This window comes from Photinus pyralis, unplaced genomic scaffold, assembly GCF_008802855.1.
Source record: "Photinus pyralis isolate 1611_PpyrPB1 unplaced genomic scaffold, Ppyr1.3 Ppyr1.4_LG3a, whole genome shotgun sequence".
NCBI classification, from domain to species: Eukaryota; Metazoa; Arthropoda; class Insecta; order Coleoptera; family Lampyridae; genus Photinus; species Photinus pyralis.
The window spans coordinates 18,555,466-18,574,353 of record NW_022170509.1 but is presented as its reverse complement, the minus strand read 5'-3'; the positions used below and the strand labels follow the sequence as shown (position 1 = coordinate 18,574,353).

The 18,888-nt window shown below is 35.7% G+C and overlaps 4 protein-coding genes across 4 annotated transcripts; 3 read left to right on the top strand and 1 right to left on the bottom strand.

Moving 5' to 3' along the window:
- Nucleotides 1-207: 207 nt before the first annotated feature.
- On the top strand, nt 208-988 carry LOC116165300 (biogenesis of lysosome-related organelles complex 1 subunit 5). The gene is made up of 3 exons (XM_031479605.1): nt 208-389; nt 446-528; nt 575-988. The coding sequence occupies exons 1-3, from the start codon at nt 365-367 to the stop codon at nt 953-955; spliced, it is 489 nt and encodes a 162-aa protein (XP_031335465.1). The 5' UTR covers nt 208-364; the 3' UTR covers nt 956-988.
- Nucleotides 913-2,922, top strand: LOC116165299. The gene is made up of 2 exons (XM_031479604.1): nt 913-1,446; nt 2,638-2,922. Exons 1-2 carry the CDS (start codon nt 939-941, stop codon nt 2,889-2,891), a joined length of 762 nt encoding a protein of 253 aa, XP_031335464.1. The 5' UTR covers nt 913-938; the 3' UTR covers nt 2,892-2,922.
- Nucleotides 2,923-4,683: 1,761 nt separating this feature from the next.
- On the bottom strand, nt 4,684-6,277 carry LOC116165282 (ras-related protein Rap-2c). The gene has a single exon (XM_031479576.1). It carries the CDS (start codon nt 6,085-6,087, stop codon nt 5,542-5,544), a length of 546 nt encoding a protein of 181 aa, XP_031335436.1. The 5' UTR covers nt 6,088-6,277; the 3' UTR covers nt 4,684-5,541.
- Nucleotides 6,278-7,276: 999 nt separating this feature from the next.
- On the top strand, nt 7,277-18,124 carry LOC116165281 (cullin-associated NEDD8-dissociated protein 1). The gene is made up of 14 exons (XM_031479575.1): nt 7,277-7,610; nt 7,666-7,835; nt 7,881-8,094; nt 9,538-9,827; nt 10,355-10,517; nt 10,568-10,835; nt 12,111-12,898; nt 12,947-13,247; nt 13,294-13,600; nt 15,015-15,213; nt 15,260-15,697; nt 17,310-17,553; nt 17,604-17,750; nt 17,799-18,124. Exons 1-14 carry the CDS (start codon nt 7,569-7,571, stop codon nt 17,927-17,929), a joined length of 3,702 nt encoding a protein of 1,233 aa, XP_031335435.1. The 5' UTR covers nt 7,277-7,568; the 3' UTR covers nt 17,930-18,124.
- Nucleotides 18,125-18,888: the final 764 nt, after the last annotated feature.

Here is an 18,888-nt window from a genome sequence, read left to right as displayed (position 1 = left end):
GCTGCTAACTTCATTCAAACTCTTTTGCATTCTATTTAAAAGCAGTGGCGTACTTTTCGGTAACCCCTCAGTGCTGGTCTTTGACCATAGTGAGCAGGAATCTGTTTGCCTCCACTGAGCAGTCGTCCTGAAATAAATAAAAAAGGTTAGTGAGGTTCCCTACCGTTGTGGGAGGCTGCACTCCTTGAGGTTATCAGAGTGAGAGAAGATCTGCTTCTAGGCTCTGCAAAACTGCGATCTGGATTCCGGGGTAATCTCCTTCTGTTCCACCCGGTATATAGCATCTTGCCTAACCTCAATTTCAATTATTTAATTAAATATTAATAATTATATGATGACACAATAGTCCAGTCCCGTGCCTGATATGAATTCGGTGGATATTTGCAAAGGTAACCAATGATTGCTTGGGTTTAATTATTGAAAATTCATAAAGACAATTTTGCAGATATTAACGCTATTTGGACTCGTTTGTTTGATCATAGATTATTTTTGCACGGTGAAATACAATTTACTCTTCGAGAATATGAGGTTAGCTTTATTTGTACAATTATTTTAAATAAAAGAATATTTTCAGCAAAAACGTGGTGATGTAGAAGTGGATCATCTGTTTACGTTGCTAGAAAAAATAGCTGACATAAAAGGGACACAAATTAATAGGCTGAAGGAGTCTGTAGATTTTTCATTGTTAGACGTCAATGATACAATAAAAGAAGCCTTAAGCATTTGTAACATAATTAATGACTTAGAATCAACTTATCCACAGGATTCTGCAACCGAACTCGCGAGAAATAGCCGGAAAGTAGAATGGGAAAAATTTGTTGATGATATGAGCGTTCACTGTGAAGAGGTAGATACTACTTACGAACAAAAGCAAGAAGAGTTACAACAACTGTATGTGGATTTGCAAAATAAATTAGGGATTAATACAACAAATCAAAATGAAGGCAGCTCTTAATAATTCGTCAATCACAATCCTCCCTTCTGAAAAGTTAATTAAACGAATCCGTTCTTTGCATCAGTATGACGATGCTCCACCAAACATTTGTGCCATGCGTGCAACTAAGCCAAAATCTACAAGTGATCCTCTATCCATTCCAGATACCGTGCTTACAGAAACTGATCGAACTTTTATCGAAAGTCTCAAGTTAGAGCCAGTTGTCATCGACACCTACGATGAAGAATGCAACAATATGAAATCCACATTACTGCTCTCCGATCTCATATGGTTATCTAATAAGTTACACATGGAAAATTGCTACTTGCACGATTTGTTGTTAGGTTCCGAAGTAATTCTGCCGAAAAATGACGAAATTCCTCGCAATGAGGAATTGGACGCTAGATGCTCACGATTGAAAATTCAACAAGAGAATCGGGAGTACAAAGCAATAACCAAAAATGTGGATAACGTTACAAAACCTCTCCCAGAAGATACAATTGCTTATCAAAGTAAGTAGAAATAATTTTGTTTTGCTTAATGTGACAGTGAAATCGTTAGAACACTATGGTCAATTTTTACAGAATCTATATTAAGATTTTATCATTGCAATACTGTTTGGGTTTGCTTGAAAATTTTAATGGACTTTTACACTTTCAACGAACTAAACACTTGACAAAATGATATACCTATTTGACAATGATTTTTGGATGCATCTTCCTTTTCTCCAGGAATCTGCTTGAAGTGTATATTCACAATGGCCTAGTATTAGTATATGCAGTGGTGTTTTTTTCTTTCTCTGCGCATTTCTTACACATAGGGTCTACTTCAAGACCCATTTTGTGCACGTCTTTTCATTCGACGTTAACCTGTCAATTGCTACTGAGTTTCAGGAGGTCTCCACCTCCCTGACTGGAGGGGACCTTTAGTAGAGCCTTGTCTTAATATTTCTCATGTCATTCTTTTAAAATGGCTTTCCTTTCCCACTATTACATGTGCAATTCCACCTTCCTGTTGAGATCTTATAAAAGGGAATTACCGATCTTCCTTGGCTAGTCGTTCAGCAATTTCATTAACCCTTAATAGAAGAATGTCCGGGTACCCATATCAGCTTAACAGTATTGTTTTCTGTCCCCTGCCTGAGGTTTCGGACGTACACCAGCACTTTTATTGCCGCCTGACTGTCGGTTCTTACCAAATTCGGTTCTCCAATAGAATTTGGTCATAAGCATTCATTGCACAAACCTTTGCCTGGAATATTGTTAGATAATGGCAGAGATTGACAGATTTTCTTAATCTTTGATATTAAAATTGGTTCTATCCCAAATACTCTGATGCCTACTCCCTCTTTTGTTACAGAACCTTTTGTGTATTAGACGTCTCCACTTCACTTTGGGGGAATTGTTCGTGCTCCCACTCATCCCGTGTTTGTACGGCAATGCTGTAACACTTTTGAGGTGTGTTTTTTTCGAGGTTTTTTTTAATTCTGTCAGGAATCTTTTCCATGATGTGTACTTTGGACAGTTCATCCAGAATGGAGAAATGCACTTCTCTTGAGTTTCTACGTATTTCTTGGAATTGAGCCTTTAAGGACAGTTGAAGTTTTCTTGAAGAACTTTTTAAGAATGAGAGAGAATTATGTGACACTTTTGACGTCTAGGGAATTATCTCGATTTAATAATACAAATTTTATTTTCTTTCAGTAAAGCAAATTAACAAGCAGCTTATTGCCGTTTTCCAATTTATTGTGTCGGTACTAACAGGATTCCTGTTTGGATTTCATGGGATCGAGTTACTGGTGGGAACCTTAGATTTTGGCTTCCGTCTACTGCTTGGTGTTATTTGCAGCCTTACCATTGCGTTAGCGGAATTGTACTTTTTGGCCAAGACGCTGAATGAAGATTATCGTCAAGAAGTACAAGTAGAAAATCGAAGTGGACATTCCAAACTTCATTAATATGTTTTTATAGTAGTTTTATTAAGTGTTCACATTGTATTTGTTTTTATGATGTTTTATTTACTGTACTTTTCCTAAAGGCATTTATTTGGTAAATATACATATCTATTGTTAATGTTTCGTTACCTTTGCTATGTAATGGACAGTACAATTCAACAGTAATTTATCCTTAACAAATCAACGCTCATTCTTAAGTTAGGTATGTAGTTTTTCCCTGACTACATTAAAATCATAGCATAGTACACTCATACCTACACAATACTGTTGCATCGGGGGAAATTAAGCGTAGCTCTCACTGGTAGCTCAAGCAGTTTAGCTCTGTAGAACACAGGTTTTCGTATTTTTTGACATAAAAACATACATGGACGGCAAACAGCGCCGTGGCCGAGGAGAGTCATTTTTATCACCCCATGGAAGGATGTGACAAGAAGGCGCGAGTGACGTTTTAGAGGTACACTTTCAGAGGAATACGGTTACGGTAGTCGAGTAGTGCGATCGTTCCCATACAAACCTGTGTAGTACTGAACATGTTAGAGGATATTTCGAACAGTTCGGGATACCTTTTTTGATCTCGAGGATAACAACGTCCAGGGGCGGACTGGCACGGGAGGGCGGGTGGCGATTGCCACCTAGCCTGTAGATCATAATGGCCCGTTGGAAATTTATAAGTATGTGCTGTATTTAGTTTCTTGCACTATTAATAAATTATTAACACGTTTCTCTAATTGGAGTTGATGTTAGGTTGTTAAAAAATTCTGCTTTAATTGAAGTGTTTTACAATGAATTTATCATTTTTTGTCGTAGTATTTTGAAAGTGCTGAAATACAATGATAGGCGACGCACCTCGGGTGGATTGTATATTTTGTTACTTTTAATTATCAGCTGCAATTTTAAAAAAAATGTGGTAATTGATTTTCGAGAAAGGAGTACTTTAAAATGTTTTTGTGGTGCACCTCAGAGCTAACCCCCCCTACCTTCATTACTACACATTACTACTTGGTCTGAGCAAAATGTAGAGTTTGCTAATACAAAAAATATGCAAAAGACTGACAGTGATAATTTTAAAATAGGGGACCAGACAATTGTTATTTACTAAGAGGCTGAAATTTAATTTTTATGTTTGGTCAACAATCTTCAAATACTTTGGGGGTATGTTTTTGTTTCACGATATATGTGGGGGTACGTTTTAATCATTAAATTGTCCAACAAAGCTTAATCAAAATAAAACTCTCCGCCTTTAATGATAACTTGTAGTCACATTTGTACGTAATAGAATGGCATACAGAAGTCAAATGGTCAATTAAGGAGGCCAATAAAATAAACAACGCACAGGCAGCAGTTATAAAATTGTTACCTTCCTCTTCTTAAACCATCCTCCAATCTAAAAGATTCCCATCATGAATTATAGATTTGTATCGTTATTACCACTACAGCGTACTACGCAGGTAGGTAGTGATGAGGTGCAGCTTGTAAGGCTTATTATTTAATGTACTTTATTATTAATAAACGTTTTAGGTAATGGAATTGATAAGGCAGAAATTGTTATTGTCTATTATGGATACCTATTACATAAGTCACACTCACTTTTATAAAATATTTAAATTACGATTAAAATGACTAGTATTATTAAAAGGTCATTAAATTTGGTACAGTAAAGCTCTACTAAATAGCAACAAAAGTCTGCCATTAAGCTTCTTTAAAACAATTAACAAAAAAGTTAATAGAGCCTTTACCGTATGCCAGTTGATTCACTCATGTAACGAATTTTGTTAGCCCCCATTAAAAGGAAAAGTTACAGAAAAACATTTATTAAAAATATAGATATATCCTAATAATAATACAAGCCTATTGCTATGATAGTAAACATGAATTTTGGGAATTTATGTAAATATGAATATCTGAATGTACAAATACCATTGATAACATTTAAGTTGGAGAACGCAGCTGCTAAATAAAACGAAAATAATCAGATCCACTTAAAAGGTATTTATTATAATAGCTATGTATCACAAATCCTTTTTGGCGTCTTAACATTCACGATAACTATTAACATTTTTAATTACTGGATAAACAACTATAAGTAGACACTCCCGCATTCGCATTCATCAAACACACACATGGATTCAGCCCTTTTTACAAAAACATACATTTGATAAAATTTATGGTAAGTTTATTTACATGGATGAGCTGTTTATAACAATGTACAATACACTAATGCAGATATGATATTCCGACAAGTAGGCCAGTCATGCTAAGTTATGACTTTGTCTACGTTAGATAAAAAGACGATCTTAGGCCATATAGCACCCATGCCCCTTCATGCATTCATGTGTAAAAAACATTATTTCAGGCACTATCGAATGTGTACATATTAACCTTATAGATATGATTTGCTTTAAAAATGTGTATGTAAATAAAAATATCCCTACAATGTTTGCATCAAGTTTGTTCACTGTATAAAAATATACGTAATGTGCAGTACAAGCCTTTTATGACAACGACGACAACGTATCATAATGAGCATTAATAAAAATATCTGGCCTCCAATTTGCGGAGACACAAACATGAAGTTATTCGGTAGCAGTTTACACAAACATTGTGCTACCCAAAATATATATTGTTCCCGTAATTAGTCATAATGAGGCCGATATTAAAGCACGGTACAACAACAGTAGCTTTTTTTTTCTTTTTCAGGACTAAAGTTCATTTCGCGAACGATTTCTGCAAATACTTCATTAACATTGGTCCTATTTTTCGCGCTAGCTTCCACAAACGGACAGTCCCACTGTTTTGCAAGACCGTCACCTTCGTCGGTTGTTACCTCGCGCTGATGCTCCAAATCGACCTTATTAGCAACAAGTAAAATTGGTACACGCTCGGTACCTTTTACTCTAGTAATCAATTCCTTCATACTACGTATATCTTGAAATGTCTGATGATTAGTCAGACTGTAAACCACTACAAACCCCTGTCCATTTTTAATATAAAGATCGCGCATGCTGGCGAACTGTTCCGTACCTGCCGTGTCGAGAATTTCCAAGACGCAAGGCGAGTTATCCACCTCGATCTCTTTTCGATAAAAATCTTCGATTGTGGGATCATATTTTTCCATAAAACAGCCCGAAACAAATTGCACAGTCAGCGCACTTTTGCCAACCCCACCCGAACCGAGAACAACTACCTTAAATTCGCGCATTGTTCTGCTTTAAACGACACCCAAAACGATTTCTCACAAAACAAACGTAACGAACATTAAAAACACTCGTCGAACGTAAAATATATATTATTGTTTAAATGCAACGCACCGATAATTGCCATATCAGTAAGTATGCAGCTAAAATAGGGACTCCATCTTATATTTATCTCGACTTTTATCGAAAAATTACGAACGTATAACATTTCGTGTTGACAGATGTGACGTCCTTGCATAATTGCCAAATGCATTTCCGGCGTTGCAGTACCGAATAATTTTCTCACAATTTCTATGAGTAATCGTTGTATTCCATCTTTATATGGGCGTTTTACAAATCAAACTGAATAAACAAAGTGAAGAAAGAAAATGATAATATACACATAATCATCAGTTTTCTGCACCGCCGCAGGTACCCGGCGATGTTGCAGGTTTATTTGAATAAAATGAATTCTTTTATTATTGACATAACGTCATGCATTGGTGTCGTTGGATTCCAACAAGCAACAACACATCGAGTTTACCTTGAGCATTCACTAATAATTGTATTTGCTCTTGTGACAGCCACCTCTGATGGTTCGAGATGGTTTCCCAGTTTCGTCTTCCTCAATGCCGAAAATCATCAGCCTCCCTTGATGTTGTTCTTTCTCAGTTGTGCGAGAAACACACCAGTTGTCCAAGAGTTCTGAACCACCAGACGACTCCTGACCACGGCCACGTTCTCGGGTTGCTCTGGGATACAGATGGAGGTTCTGCAGGTCCTAAGAAACGGATCTTGCTAGACAACCTTAAAGCCTTGCAGCGGACGTTAATAATAATTTTGTCATCAACTCCAGACAATGCAGTACACCCTTACTGAAGGGAAGTGCTAAGGTTCCGCTAGTCAGTTTCCGTCTGGTTCACTTATTCCCAGTGGATCTAAGTTTGTAATACCACACAAACATCACAACTTCATTTTGATCTAAGTAAGTACGGACCCCAGTGCCTAACTAGACATTTCTGCTTGCCTCTGGACGATCTGTATTCTCTCCCTTTAACTTTTAGCTTTTAATGACGAAAAGGCATCTTTTTTTAATGGTATGCCACCTACCACTTCATATAATTACCGATTTTCTTTTTCTCATTTGAAAAAAATGCGCGTAGGAATTTTGAATTTCGCAGACGCTCCGGACGCGATCTGATTGGTGCAATTTCCTACGTCCCGGCTTTTCAGAATCGCCAAGGCCAAGTAGAGTCTGTCAAAAAGCTGAGTGAATTTGTAAAACTCGAAAAAGCAAATTTGCTGAGCCGTGTCGTGTGATATCCTGCTAGATAGTATCGTTTATTTACGAAAAATAATGCATAACTGGAGAAAGAAGAGCGATTAATAAATTCGTGAAATGTGGGGTATTTTATAAACGCTTCTCTTCAGTTGTTTATAGTTACGTAGTTTACCGGACGTTAATACCATTTTTACTGTTAAATTTAATCGGAAACTACTCTTTAAAATGGCTAGTGTTTCTTACCAAATAGCAAATCTCTTAGAAAAGGTTTCGACTACATTAGCAATCCCAGACTTCTAACTTCTAACCTATAAACTTGCAGATGCAATCTTCCGATAAAGACTTTCGCTTTATGGCTACTAATGATTTAATGACAGAGTTGCAGAAAGATAGCATTAAGTTAGATGACGATTCAGAGCGGAAGGTAGTGCGAATGTTACTGCGCTTATTAGAAGATAAAAATGGAGAAGTTCAAAATTTGGCTGTGAAATGGTAACCTTTGAATTGCAGATTTAAGGTGCTCTAAATTTCTTGCAGCTTAGGTCCATTGGTTAATAAGGTAAAGGAGTTTCAAGTTGAAACTATCGTCGAGGCTCTGTGTACAAATATGATATCGGATAAAGAACAGTTGCGTGACATCTCGAGTATTGGGTTGAAAACTGTTATTTCAGAGTTACCTCAAGCGCCTGGAGGTTTATCGGGTAATATTTGCAAAAGGATCACTGGTCATTTAACTACAGCTATTGAAAGGGTAAGTTTATCCTATACACGGACAGACCGTTTACGTTTTTTAAAAATGTGCTAATAAACAGTACTTTGCTCTAGTGTTATTATGATTGATGTAAGGGCCAGAACCCATTATAGTCCATAATAATAATGCCCTTTAGTTGCAAAACAATGCTAATAATCTCTTGATCCCTTTAGGATAATTGTGACTTCCCCGATTTGCTTCTAGAGTAGCTCTAGATCATTGAAGAACCTAACAACCACTTATTTTGGGGTTCTTTTTGCCTTCAAATAATAAAGGATTCTATTTACATCAAGCTTGAAAGAATATTAAATGCTGGTATAGTTAGATCCTGCTTTCTCTTGAGCCATTCACTTGTGCTTAAGCTGCTTTTCTGCTTGTGCACGTGTTTCGTCGGTGCTCTCCGGGAAATAGACGTTTACATTGGTCACCTTAGAAATATCCTTTTCAACAGCACGAAGTGTTGAGCCCTCCCATTGCTTCAGGCTAGATACTGTGTCTCAGAGCCGCACACTGGGGCAGGTAAACCAGCAGCTAACCAAACTTAAAGGTTGAACTTAAGAACAGGGGACACACTTTTCCCTCTTTTAGGTTTAAAATAGCATCAAGGATCCCTTGCTGAAATTTTTTTTAAGTTGTTCTGTGGTAAGGTTTACCTAAAGGTATCTTTCATTTAGAATGTCTACTCTCTTTCCTTCTACAGCTGTTTAATAAATGTAGATGAATTGGCCAATTGGAACAGAGGATTCTGTCGCTAGTGCTTTTTCTTCCCAGTAGCTTCAAGTGTGTTTCCATTAGACTGGAACCTAGCTAAAGGCTGTATGACAGTATATGGTTTTTTGTATCATTTCTTGTATGAGATATTGTATAGGAAATTATATGCATTTTCTTGTAGAGTTTCTTGCATACACGACTGTATGATGTATGAAGTTCTTGTATTAATAATAATAATGTCTTTCATTTATAAATTAACATATATAATCCAAAAATCATAGAAAATATTTAAGAAAATATACACTCGGTGGAGTTTAACATGTTGACACGACGTGCGCAACTGTTGCTCTGCCACTGAACCTAGCAACGAACGCGATTAACCTGCTGCAGTCGGCGGGTACGCGTATTATGGCATAATTTTTAGGAATTTGCATCATTGTGCATTTTTTATCACTCACAGAAATACAAACGTGCAGAAAAAAAACAACAAAAGCACTTGTAAGTTTTGAAAAAAATGGGTTTTAAATTGTAAAAACGCACACGCATTTAATGTGTGAAAAATAACGTTAAAAATACGTTACTATCATATGCATTACTCTGACATTACAAGCATTACTTTGAAGTTAATTCATTTCTATAGGTTCTACTAAAGATCTTAACAATTTGGACCTGTCATCACTTTTTTTAGTTTAAATTTAAATATGTGGATATTCAAATGGTTTTTTTTTACAGGAAGACGTCTCGGTGCAATTAGAAGCTTTGGACATTGTGGCCGATCTATTAGCGAGATTTGGAAATGTGTTATCTTCATTTCACATATCTATATTAAATGCACTTCTTCCTCAACTGTATTCTTTGCGGCAAGCGGTCCGAAAACGAACGATAGTAGCTTGTAGTAATCTGGTCTTATCATGCAATAACACTCTGTATACTAAATTAGTTGATCATTTATACGATGGACTGGCGGTTAATTTTAGTAGTCCCAAAAGCCGTACCTGTATTCAATGTTTGGCAGCAGTCTGGTAAGATTTTTATTTTTACACTGCCATTCTTATTTCGTTCATGAACTCCAACTTGACAGATATAATGATTTATAACCTTATATTGTGTTACACTTTCAAGTACATGGTGCCAAATTATAGGCAATTGTTACTTTCAACCGTCAACTTATAAGTGTGCCAAAATACAAGAAAAAACAATTTCTCTAGTCTAGGTGCATATTAAGACACGTGGCGCATGGGAAAAAACACATATGTTGTATTCTATTGAAATTATTGTGTACATATGTGTTATGAGGGTGTTTACTACAAATATACAAGCCGCATCACATAGATTTTGTAGTAATTTAATTGCATTTGCACTAGGATATAACCAACATGTTAATATACAGTTTTAATCCCATGCTGGATTGTACGGCGAAAACCGTTGGTAAACCCAATATGTTACAAATTTCAACAGAATACAAAGCGAATGCGCCGCTTGTGTCTCATTGTGCGTCTAGATTTACTGGTTTCTTGATACTTCATTGCATAATTTGTTATTTTATCAGTCGGCAGTCAGGTCACAGATTTGGGGAGCACATAGAAAGGTTTGTCCCCATAATACTACAGTACAGTTACGAAGAGGACGACGAAACACGAGAGTTCTGCCTCCAAGCTTTCGAAGCTTTCGTGCAACGTTGCCCGAAAGAAATAACACCTCATATTCCAGCGGTAAATGATTAACGCGACTCGAGAATGGCGGCTATTTGTTCTAATTTTAGATAATAAAATTATGCCTTAAGTACATGACATACGATCCCAACTACAATTATGATGAAGACGATGAATTTCAAGACAGTAAAGACGATGATATGGCTGATGATGATGACGACGATGAGGAGAATGATGAGTATAGTGACGACGATGATATGAGTTGGAAGGTTAGAAGATCTGCTGCGAAATGTTTAGAGTCTGTTATAACAAGTCGGCACGAATTATTACCAGAGTTCTACAGATCGCTTTCGGCTGCTTTAATTACACGTTTTAAAGGTAATGTTTCTCTAGGGTCAGTGAAGTTGACAACACATTTCTACAGGTATTATGTTTTAAATAAAATAAATTGTCTTGTAAAATACGTACTGTAACATTGTATACAGTACAGCACTCTGAAAAATAGTCATCAATGCTTCAATAACGAATGAAAATGTTCCCTTTTATACGAAAAAAGACTATAATATGTGGTGGGGCTAGGGTTGCCATCCGTCCGGGTTTCCCCGGATTTGTCCTAGTTTAGGGGGCGTCCGGGGAGCGTCCGGGCGGGGTTTCATTGGTAGTCCGGGTTTAAGGCTACTGAGATATCTATGAGTTTCTGTCAAAACAAGATAAACTTTTAAGGCGCCAATCACCTTTGGTTACACACACCGAATCCTGATTAAACTTATTAAAGTTATTGAAAATTGTCTGGTTCTTTTTTTGCATTCCTGCTCATAATGCCAACGTTGAAAGAATATTTTCACTAGAGGCATAACAGTGGACCAAAGAAAGGAATTTTTCCAATACCTGCATTGTTTTCTTGAATTTAATCCCTAATTTTTGTACATTAACAAGTAATTTTAATCCTTAGAGATTAATAAAGTTTTAATCCCTCGTTTTTGTTTTCTTGTAAACAATTCATGGAAAAATGGATTTAAATCGATCGGTATTGGAAAAAATAGTATAAGCAACACTGGATTAAACTGGTTTTTGTTCCCTTAAAAATATTAAATTTAAACCATTCTCTCAGGAACAAACACTCTTTTTAATCCCTTGTTCCTTTATACTATTATTGAATTTGAAACAGTCTAGTGAGTGATAAAAATAAAGTAGAATTTCAAAGACTATTTCTTTAGACAATATTTTTTCTAAAATTCAGTTGATATGTCTGGGTTTATAATCCCTAAATCCGGGGTTTTCACGCCTCCTGTCCTAGTTGGCAGAGTTTTGAGATGGCAACCATAGGTGGGGCTCAGGTTTGGGGATATAAAAGTTACGAATATAGAGAGGCTGTTTTTAATTTTTTGATTTCCTCAGGTGGTCTGAACCAGACCTTGAGTCATACGCCTGTCAATAAAAGTAATTAAGCTTAAATTCTTCTTATTTTCAAATAATAAAGGTTCATATTATTCTTATGTAGCAAATAGGTATATCATCTATAGATTCTAATCCAAACTATAAGAAAGTAATATAAAAAAAAACATAGGTACTATGTGTTAGTATTGGTTGTTACTTTTTTAGTCGAACCTACTTTATATACTGATTGTTGTACATTTTTGGCATTTTTTTTAGAACGCGAGGAGAACGTTAAGTCTGATATATTTCACGCCTACATCGCTCTTTTGAAGCAAACCAAACGCTCCATCACTGTCAATATGGCACCCGATTCTAATGAGCAAGAAGAATCTCCCATATTCCTTCTACAGCAACAAGTTCCTCTTATTGTGAAAGGAGTTCATGGACAAATGAAAGAAAAAAGCATTAAAACCCGACAAGATTGTTTCCAGTTGCTTAAAGAACTGTGTGGTGTATTACCCGGTGCGTTAACGAACCACATAGGTGACCTTATACCCGGTATTCAATATTCGCTTAGTGAGAAGTATTCAAGCAGCAATATGAAAATTGATGCTCTATCTTTCATTTATTGTCTTTTGACGTCGCATCCACCAGAAGTGTTTCATCCGTACATGTCTGTTTTACTCTTGCCCGTTGTGCACTCGGTTAGCGACAGTTTTTATAAAATAACGGCAGAAGCACTACTTGTTCTGCAAGAATTAGTTAAAGTCATGCGCCCTTTAAATTGTCATCCGACATTCGACTATACCCCTTATACTAAAAATATATACAAATGTACCTTGGCCCGACTTAAAGCATCAGATATTGATCAGGAAGTAAAAGAACGTGCCATTTCCACGATGGGTCAAATTATTTGCAATTTAGGAGATGGGTTAACAGACGAACTTCCTGTGTGTCTACCTATATTTTTGGATCGCATTAAAAATGAAATAACTCGTCTAACGACTGTCAAAGCTTTAACTAAAATCGCGGCATCGCCGTTGTGTGTGGAGTTGCCTATAATTGTACGTAATCTATACAAACATAAAGCGGTATTAATTAACATGTTTCAGGATGAAGTAGTACCAGTTTTAGCAACATTCTTACGGAAAAATCAGCGAGCATTAAAATTAAGTACTTTGTTGTTGCTCGACTGCTTCATAAGAAATTATACGCCTTACGTTTACGATACCTTACTCCATCATGTCATTGTTGAACTGCCACCATTATTAGATGAATCTGATTTGCAAATCGCACAGTGGACATTACTTCTCCTTAAGTCCATGGCGGAATTTCAACCCGAAGCTTTACAGGACATCTCTACTAATATCTTACCCGAAATAATGAATTTAGTCAAGTCTCCTTTATTACAAGGTAATTACGAGCACGTGATTGCGTCAGTTGTAACTCTGTTCCACAGGTGCAGCCCTAAATTCAATGCTTCAGTTTTTCCAAAGCCTGGTGGTGTGCGGATTACCGGGTGCAGGCTACCATGACCTCCTTCAAATGCTATTACAGCCGATCTCCCAAATGTCCACGAATCAGAGCAGCACTCTTCACAAGCAGGCGTATTATTCATTAGCCAAGTGCGTGGCTGCCATTACAGTAAAGGAGAAGAACCAAGCGTTGCCCGTTGTCAATCAATTTATCAACAATATACAAATTGCGAGGTGTGATTCGCAGCATATTTTTTCACTACTCGTTGTGGGTGAAATTGGCAGAGAAATGTAAGTAACTTACATCCTGGCAAATTTTTATATTTGATTATGTGAGATTAAGTGGCAGATCAGAATGTGAGCCTTACTAGTCACTAGTTGGAGAAATTTTACCCCCGCTCATATGTTACTTGTTCAATCGTTAGTGCAGTGCTTTCTTATTTATGAAGATATTTCTTTGAAATTTTAGCATGGATGCTTTTAGTAAAGAAGAACATAGTCATAGCCTTTTAGGAAGTACTGATAAATGCATGGAAAATGCGCTAAAGTTACTTAGGGCAAAAACCTATTTACTTGTTTCGCGAAGGCTTTTGCAAAAAAAAGTTTGGGAACCTCTGATTTCGAGGAACGAAGAGTGCAGTCCTTGAAGGATTATTTTATCAAATATTGACGTTTATGGTTACTAATAATTTATAGTTAACCAATTTTTCCAATAATTAACAGAAACTTCGTTTACAAAATTTTGCACTTTTAATTAGATTTGAAAGCACTCCATAAAGATGTTGAATTTTATTGAATGTAGTTATAAATTAAATTCAATTAGGATATGATATTGATTTAATAGTTTCGATCGAGTAGGTACTTCGTCTACGCTGGATGATATAAAATAACTATTAGCACAGGTAATGTAATGAATATTTGAAAACATGAACTAAAGAGTGCGCCTGTTTGATAAATTAATTTTTATTAACTGTGATTATTATTTAGTTATCCACTAAAGTGGTCCACCGCTGCACAAAACAGTTGGTTTATCAATGTTTTGTTTTTCGGGAAATTCAACTGTCCATATTTTTGGATCACCTGGTATTCAAAGATTTTCGAGAATTAAGAACAAATTTCAAACATGAGCGAGAATTTAAAAGTAAAGAGGTAACAAGTTAACGACCTTATTATTTGGTATGAAAATTGCCAGGTGTGACATGTGATTCTAGGTGGTTTGACCGACACACACAAAAATGAAGAATAGATATAGGTAGATACATTTCATTTCTGTCGCAATGATCAAGGATGCCTACGTATTTTTTGCTTTCCTGTACATATGTAATTCAATCTTCTTTAAGGAATGTTGAGTAGGTCACGATTTATGAAAGGACGAATGTTTATCTTGCGTCATTGAACATCCATGCTTGTGTGCCACATAAATGCATTACAAATACTTTTCTTGAGTACCTAGAATTCTGTATGCAACAATTACAAATCGAGATAGTGGGTTCATTACAGATTCTTGAATCTTGCTTGTTTAATAATTAAGGAAGGTAAAAAACTGAGGTTATTATTCATCTTTCTTGATGGTAGAGACATCTACGTCTTGCAATTTAAACTATTGAAAACTGTCACATTTTGTGCCATATAACCTGCGCTTCTGATAGTTATAAATTCAATGACGTTACCTTTGTAATATCCAAATCTAATTGAATATTTGCAGGGATCTTAGTTCTGTCGGTAACCTAAAGGAAGTTATCCTGCATTCGTTTTTGGCGGTATCTGAGGAAGTGAAATCGGCGGCAAGTTATGCTTTGGGTAGCGTCTCGATTGGCAATTTGCAACAATATTTGCCATTTATTTTGCAAGAAATAGAAAATCAGCCCAAACGTCAATATCTGTTACTTCATTCTTTGAAAGAAGTATGTGTTTGCATTTAGTTTTCATTGTTACAGCAAATAATTTTAGGTTATCACTTGTCTATCTGCATCGCCATACCAAATCATTCAGTTTGTGCCGGCCATTTGGCAGCAGTTGTTTCTCCACTGCGAATGCATAGAGGAAGGAACACGAAATGTTGTGGCCGAATGTCTGGGAAAGCTTACACTTATCGATCCGGGGAACTTACTACCTCAGCTACAAGAATACTTAAATTCCCACTCTCCGTTAATGCGGACAACTGTGGTTACAGCTGTCAAATTTACTATATCGGACCAACCACAAGCTATCGACCCATTATTACGACAGTGTATCGGTCAGTTTCTCAACACTATACAAGATCCAGATCTTAATGTTCGACGAGTCGCTTTGGTTGCGTTCAACTCGGCGGCCCACAACAAACCATCTCTTATTAGAGATTTACTCGATACCATTTTACCTCATCTTTACAGGGAGACTAAAGTCAAGGTATATAATTAGACAAAGATAATACTACACTAGATAGCCTAACCGTAAGATAGTTCCGTAAAAATGCTATAGGGAGCTTTTATTATGAAACAAAAGAATCAATCATCTGAATGAAGATACACACAAATATGATATCTTCCTTTATTTATTTACTCCCAACCAGACAGAAGCAGCTATTTTGGAGACTCTGCCGGAGAGTGTTATTGATTTGAAATTTTGGTAAAAGATGCATAATAGTACAACAAATTCTCCACAAATGTTATAATAATTGACTTTATTCTCATATGTCGTATTGTATGTGTTCAATACATGAGATTATTATGAATTAAAATTTGTAATATCTACAAGAGAGAGAGAAAGTGAATTTGAAAATTTAAAAGTTGAAGAGGAAAAGAGCCAAGTATACAGCCCTGAGCAAAGTGTATTTGTTATTAGTCTACATAGTCAACATAAAGTTGCATTGTTCTTTTTTTGTTATGTGTTTTTTGTTAGTATTTCGGCAAATGTGATTCATGTCTGTAAGAGTAATTAACATGCTGTCTAGAAGTGTCATGTAAGTCACCATCCATTCTTCAATATTTTGAAATAGGTTTTTAGTTAATCTTACTCTTTTAAAGTTATTCAGTAGCACATTGCACAATTTTGGCCCAGGGTGTAATGGTGATCATTGCAATATGGCTCTATTTATTTTTGGCAATTTTTATATTGCTCAGTCGTGCATATGGTCGTTACCTTAGCTACGAAGTAATAGATTTAGACTGTGGGAATCTTATTTTTCGGGGTATCCTCAATGTAGTGTAATATAGCTGTGCAATATAATTTTGATTCTTAGTTAAAGAATAAAAACCATTTTTGAAAATAATTTAAGCCTTACAAAACCTAAAATTTCTGCCACACAATGTATAAACTGTCTTGGACATGTCAACAACAAAACAAAATTGATTTGTTATTATTTTATTTCAGAACACTCGATAAGTACTGAAAAGAAACAAGTATTTAATATTTCGGAATAGACATTTGTATAACCTTTCTTCGTTATTTAGATTTTAAGGATTGCTTCTACCCCTATTAGAGAGTTTATCCAATTTCATGTATAACGAGCCTATAAAATGTCCCCCTTAAATATCCAGCTTCAACTGAACTGCGCAGGTTGGCTGTGATTTTTTGTTGCGACTCATATATTTGTGGTACAAATTTTCAAATTGACACTGTATATATGTATACAATATGTTCATATTTAAGAAATAAATATCAATTTGTTTGATTGCGTTGTTCTAATCAAACTCAATGATTCAGAGAGTTGACGAACGCCTATATAAGGATTTCATTAACTTGCAATCATACACAAACAATACAGTAATCCATTGTTCTGGTAAATATAATAATAAAATAATTTGCAAACATGTATGTTATAAAATAACAAAATATAAACTGTAGCATTACTAATTAGTACAAAGTGGAAAGTTGTATGATTGTGTTAAAAGCATGGGTCACCTTATTCTGGAGGAGAAATTAAGGAAGGAGTGGAATTTGTGCAGGCGTTATCTATCTAGTGTAGTATAATCTTTGACTAATAAACAAAATTGAGAGCAATAACTTTTGCATTTAACAGAAAGAACTGATTCGAGAAGTGGAAATGGGTCCATTCAAGCATACTGTTGATGATGGCCTCGATATTCGTAAAGCTGCATTCGAATGCATGTACACCTTACTGGATTCATGTCTAGATCGAATCGATATTTTCGAATTTCTCAATCATGTGGAGGGAGGTTTGAAAGATCATTATGACATCAAGATGTTAACGTACTTAATGGCTGCTCGTCTCGCACAAATTTGTCCGGGAGCTGTTTTACAAAGTATGGCATTACCAATTGTGTTATTTTAATTTAATTTTTTTTCCGTTTAGGATTAGACAGACTAGTAGATCCTCTACGTGTTACGTGCACAATGAAGGTTAAAGCGAATTCCGTTAAGCAAGAGTATGAAAAACAAGACGAACTAAAGAGGTCTGCTATGCGAGCGATCAATGCATTATTAATGATTCCTGATGCTGGTATGTTGATATTATTGCTTAAATTGCTTACATATTGGCTTGTTTCAGATAAAAACCCTCATCTTAATGAGTTTGTTACTCAAATCAAAAGTACTCCAGATTTGCTGCCTATTTTTGAATCAATTCAAAAGGATACAGCTAACATACACAATGATTATTTTTTAATGGATCAAAGCTAATTTATGTCTTGACTCTTAATTTTTATTCCTTTCATTTTGTTATGAGTAGTCATTGTTTACAATGTACTAAAACTGTTTTTAAAAGGAATATGTTTCTTGTACCTATGTACGTTATCCGTTCTTTTGAGAGTTGTATATTTATTTCATGATGGTTACTGTATCCATTATTTATATAAATAAAAAATCAATGTTCAATGGTGATGTTTTCTATATGTCTCCTGTCAGGGAAACTGACAACACTGTTGAAACAAAATTGCTTAAATCTTATTTTGCTTCTGCAGCTATCATGCAGTTACATGTCGCTAGTTAGTTACCTGTGGCTAGGTAAAATTGATGGCGCTAATTGTATTGAAATAACTTATTTTCTCTTAGGCCACAAAATTTCATTCGAAGGGCGCGCAAAATGTCATTCTAAAGGCACATTGAGATGCGATAATTGGCGCCTAATTTTTGCCCAAGAAAAAATTCATTTATGAAAAAGTTAGGTGGGGTAATGGTTTTTAAAATACCTTATTTTCGATTAGATTCCAATATGAATAATATTTAGGTATTCCTTAACTGTTTTACATGACGGTAACCAGTACCAATTAATGGTCAGTAAGACGCACAATTAGAGCTTGAGGGTATAACAGATAGTTACATAACGGGTTTTGATTGACTTTTATCAGGGTGCCAAAAAAAGCGAATAATTAACGCTTAATTTTTGGTGTAACCCAAAACCGATTTTTCAGAACAATCTTTCAGTCTTCGATAGAAGGCTCTTCAGGTTAGAGAGTTCGAAAAACTCGGTGCGTTCTATGTAGTTTGCTGAGCCAGACGAACCTAAATAAGGGTCTGAGAATATACTCTGGAAAAGCGTCTTATCACCTGCTGGAAAGCTCTTTAAACGATATAAAATGCTTTGGAAACAGTCTGAAAAACTTTGCCAAGAATTTAATAGCTCCAGACAATACCTAAAG

Excerpts from the sequence above, each read along its gene's own strand:
- LOC116165300 (XM_031479605.1), top strand. The coding sequence starts at position 365 with ATGAATTCGGTGGATATTTGCAAAG. Across the intron at positions 390-445 it reads TTCGGTGGATATTTGCAAAG|ATATTAACGCTATTTGGACT; the intron begins GTAACCAATGAT and ends ACAATTTTGCAG. Across the intron at positions 529-574 it reads TTACTCTTCGAGAATATGAG|CAAAAACGTGGTGATGTAGA; the intron begins GTTAGCTTTATT and ends GAATATTTTCAG.
- LOC116165299 (XM_031479604.1), top strand. The coding sequence starts at position 939 with ATGAAGGCAGCTCTTAATAATTCGTCAATCACAATCCTCCCTTCTGAA. Across the intron at positions 1,447-2,637 it reads AGATACAATTGCTTATCAAA|TAAAGCAAATTAACAAGCAG; the intron begins GTAAGTAGAAAT and ends ATTTTCTTTCAG.
- LOC116165282 (XM_031479576.1), bottom strand. The coding sequence starts at position 6,087 with ATGCGCGAATTTAAGGTAGTTGTTCTCGGTTCGGGTGGGGTTGGCAAA.
- LOC116165281 (XM_031479575.1), top strand. The coding sequence starts at position 7,569 with ATGGCTAGTGTTTCTTACCAAATAGCAAATCTCTTAGAAAAG. Across the intron at positions 8,095-9,537 it reads TAACTACAGCTATTGAAAGG|GAAGACGTCTCGGTGCAATT; the intron begins GTAAGTTTATCC and ends TTTTTTTTACAG. Across the intron at positions 10,518-10,567 it reads TAACACCTCATATTCCAGCG|ATAATAAAATTATGCCTTAA; the intron begins GTAAATGATTAA and ends TTCTAATTTTAG.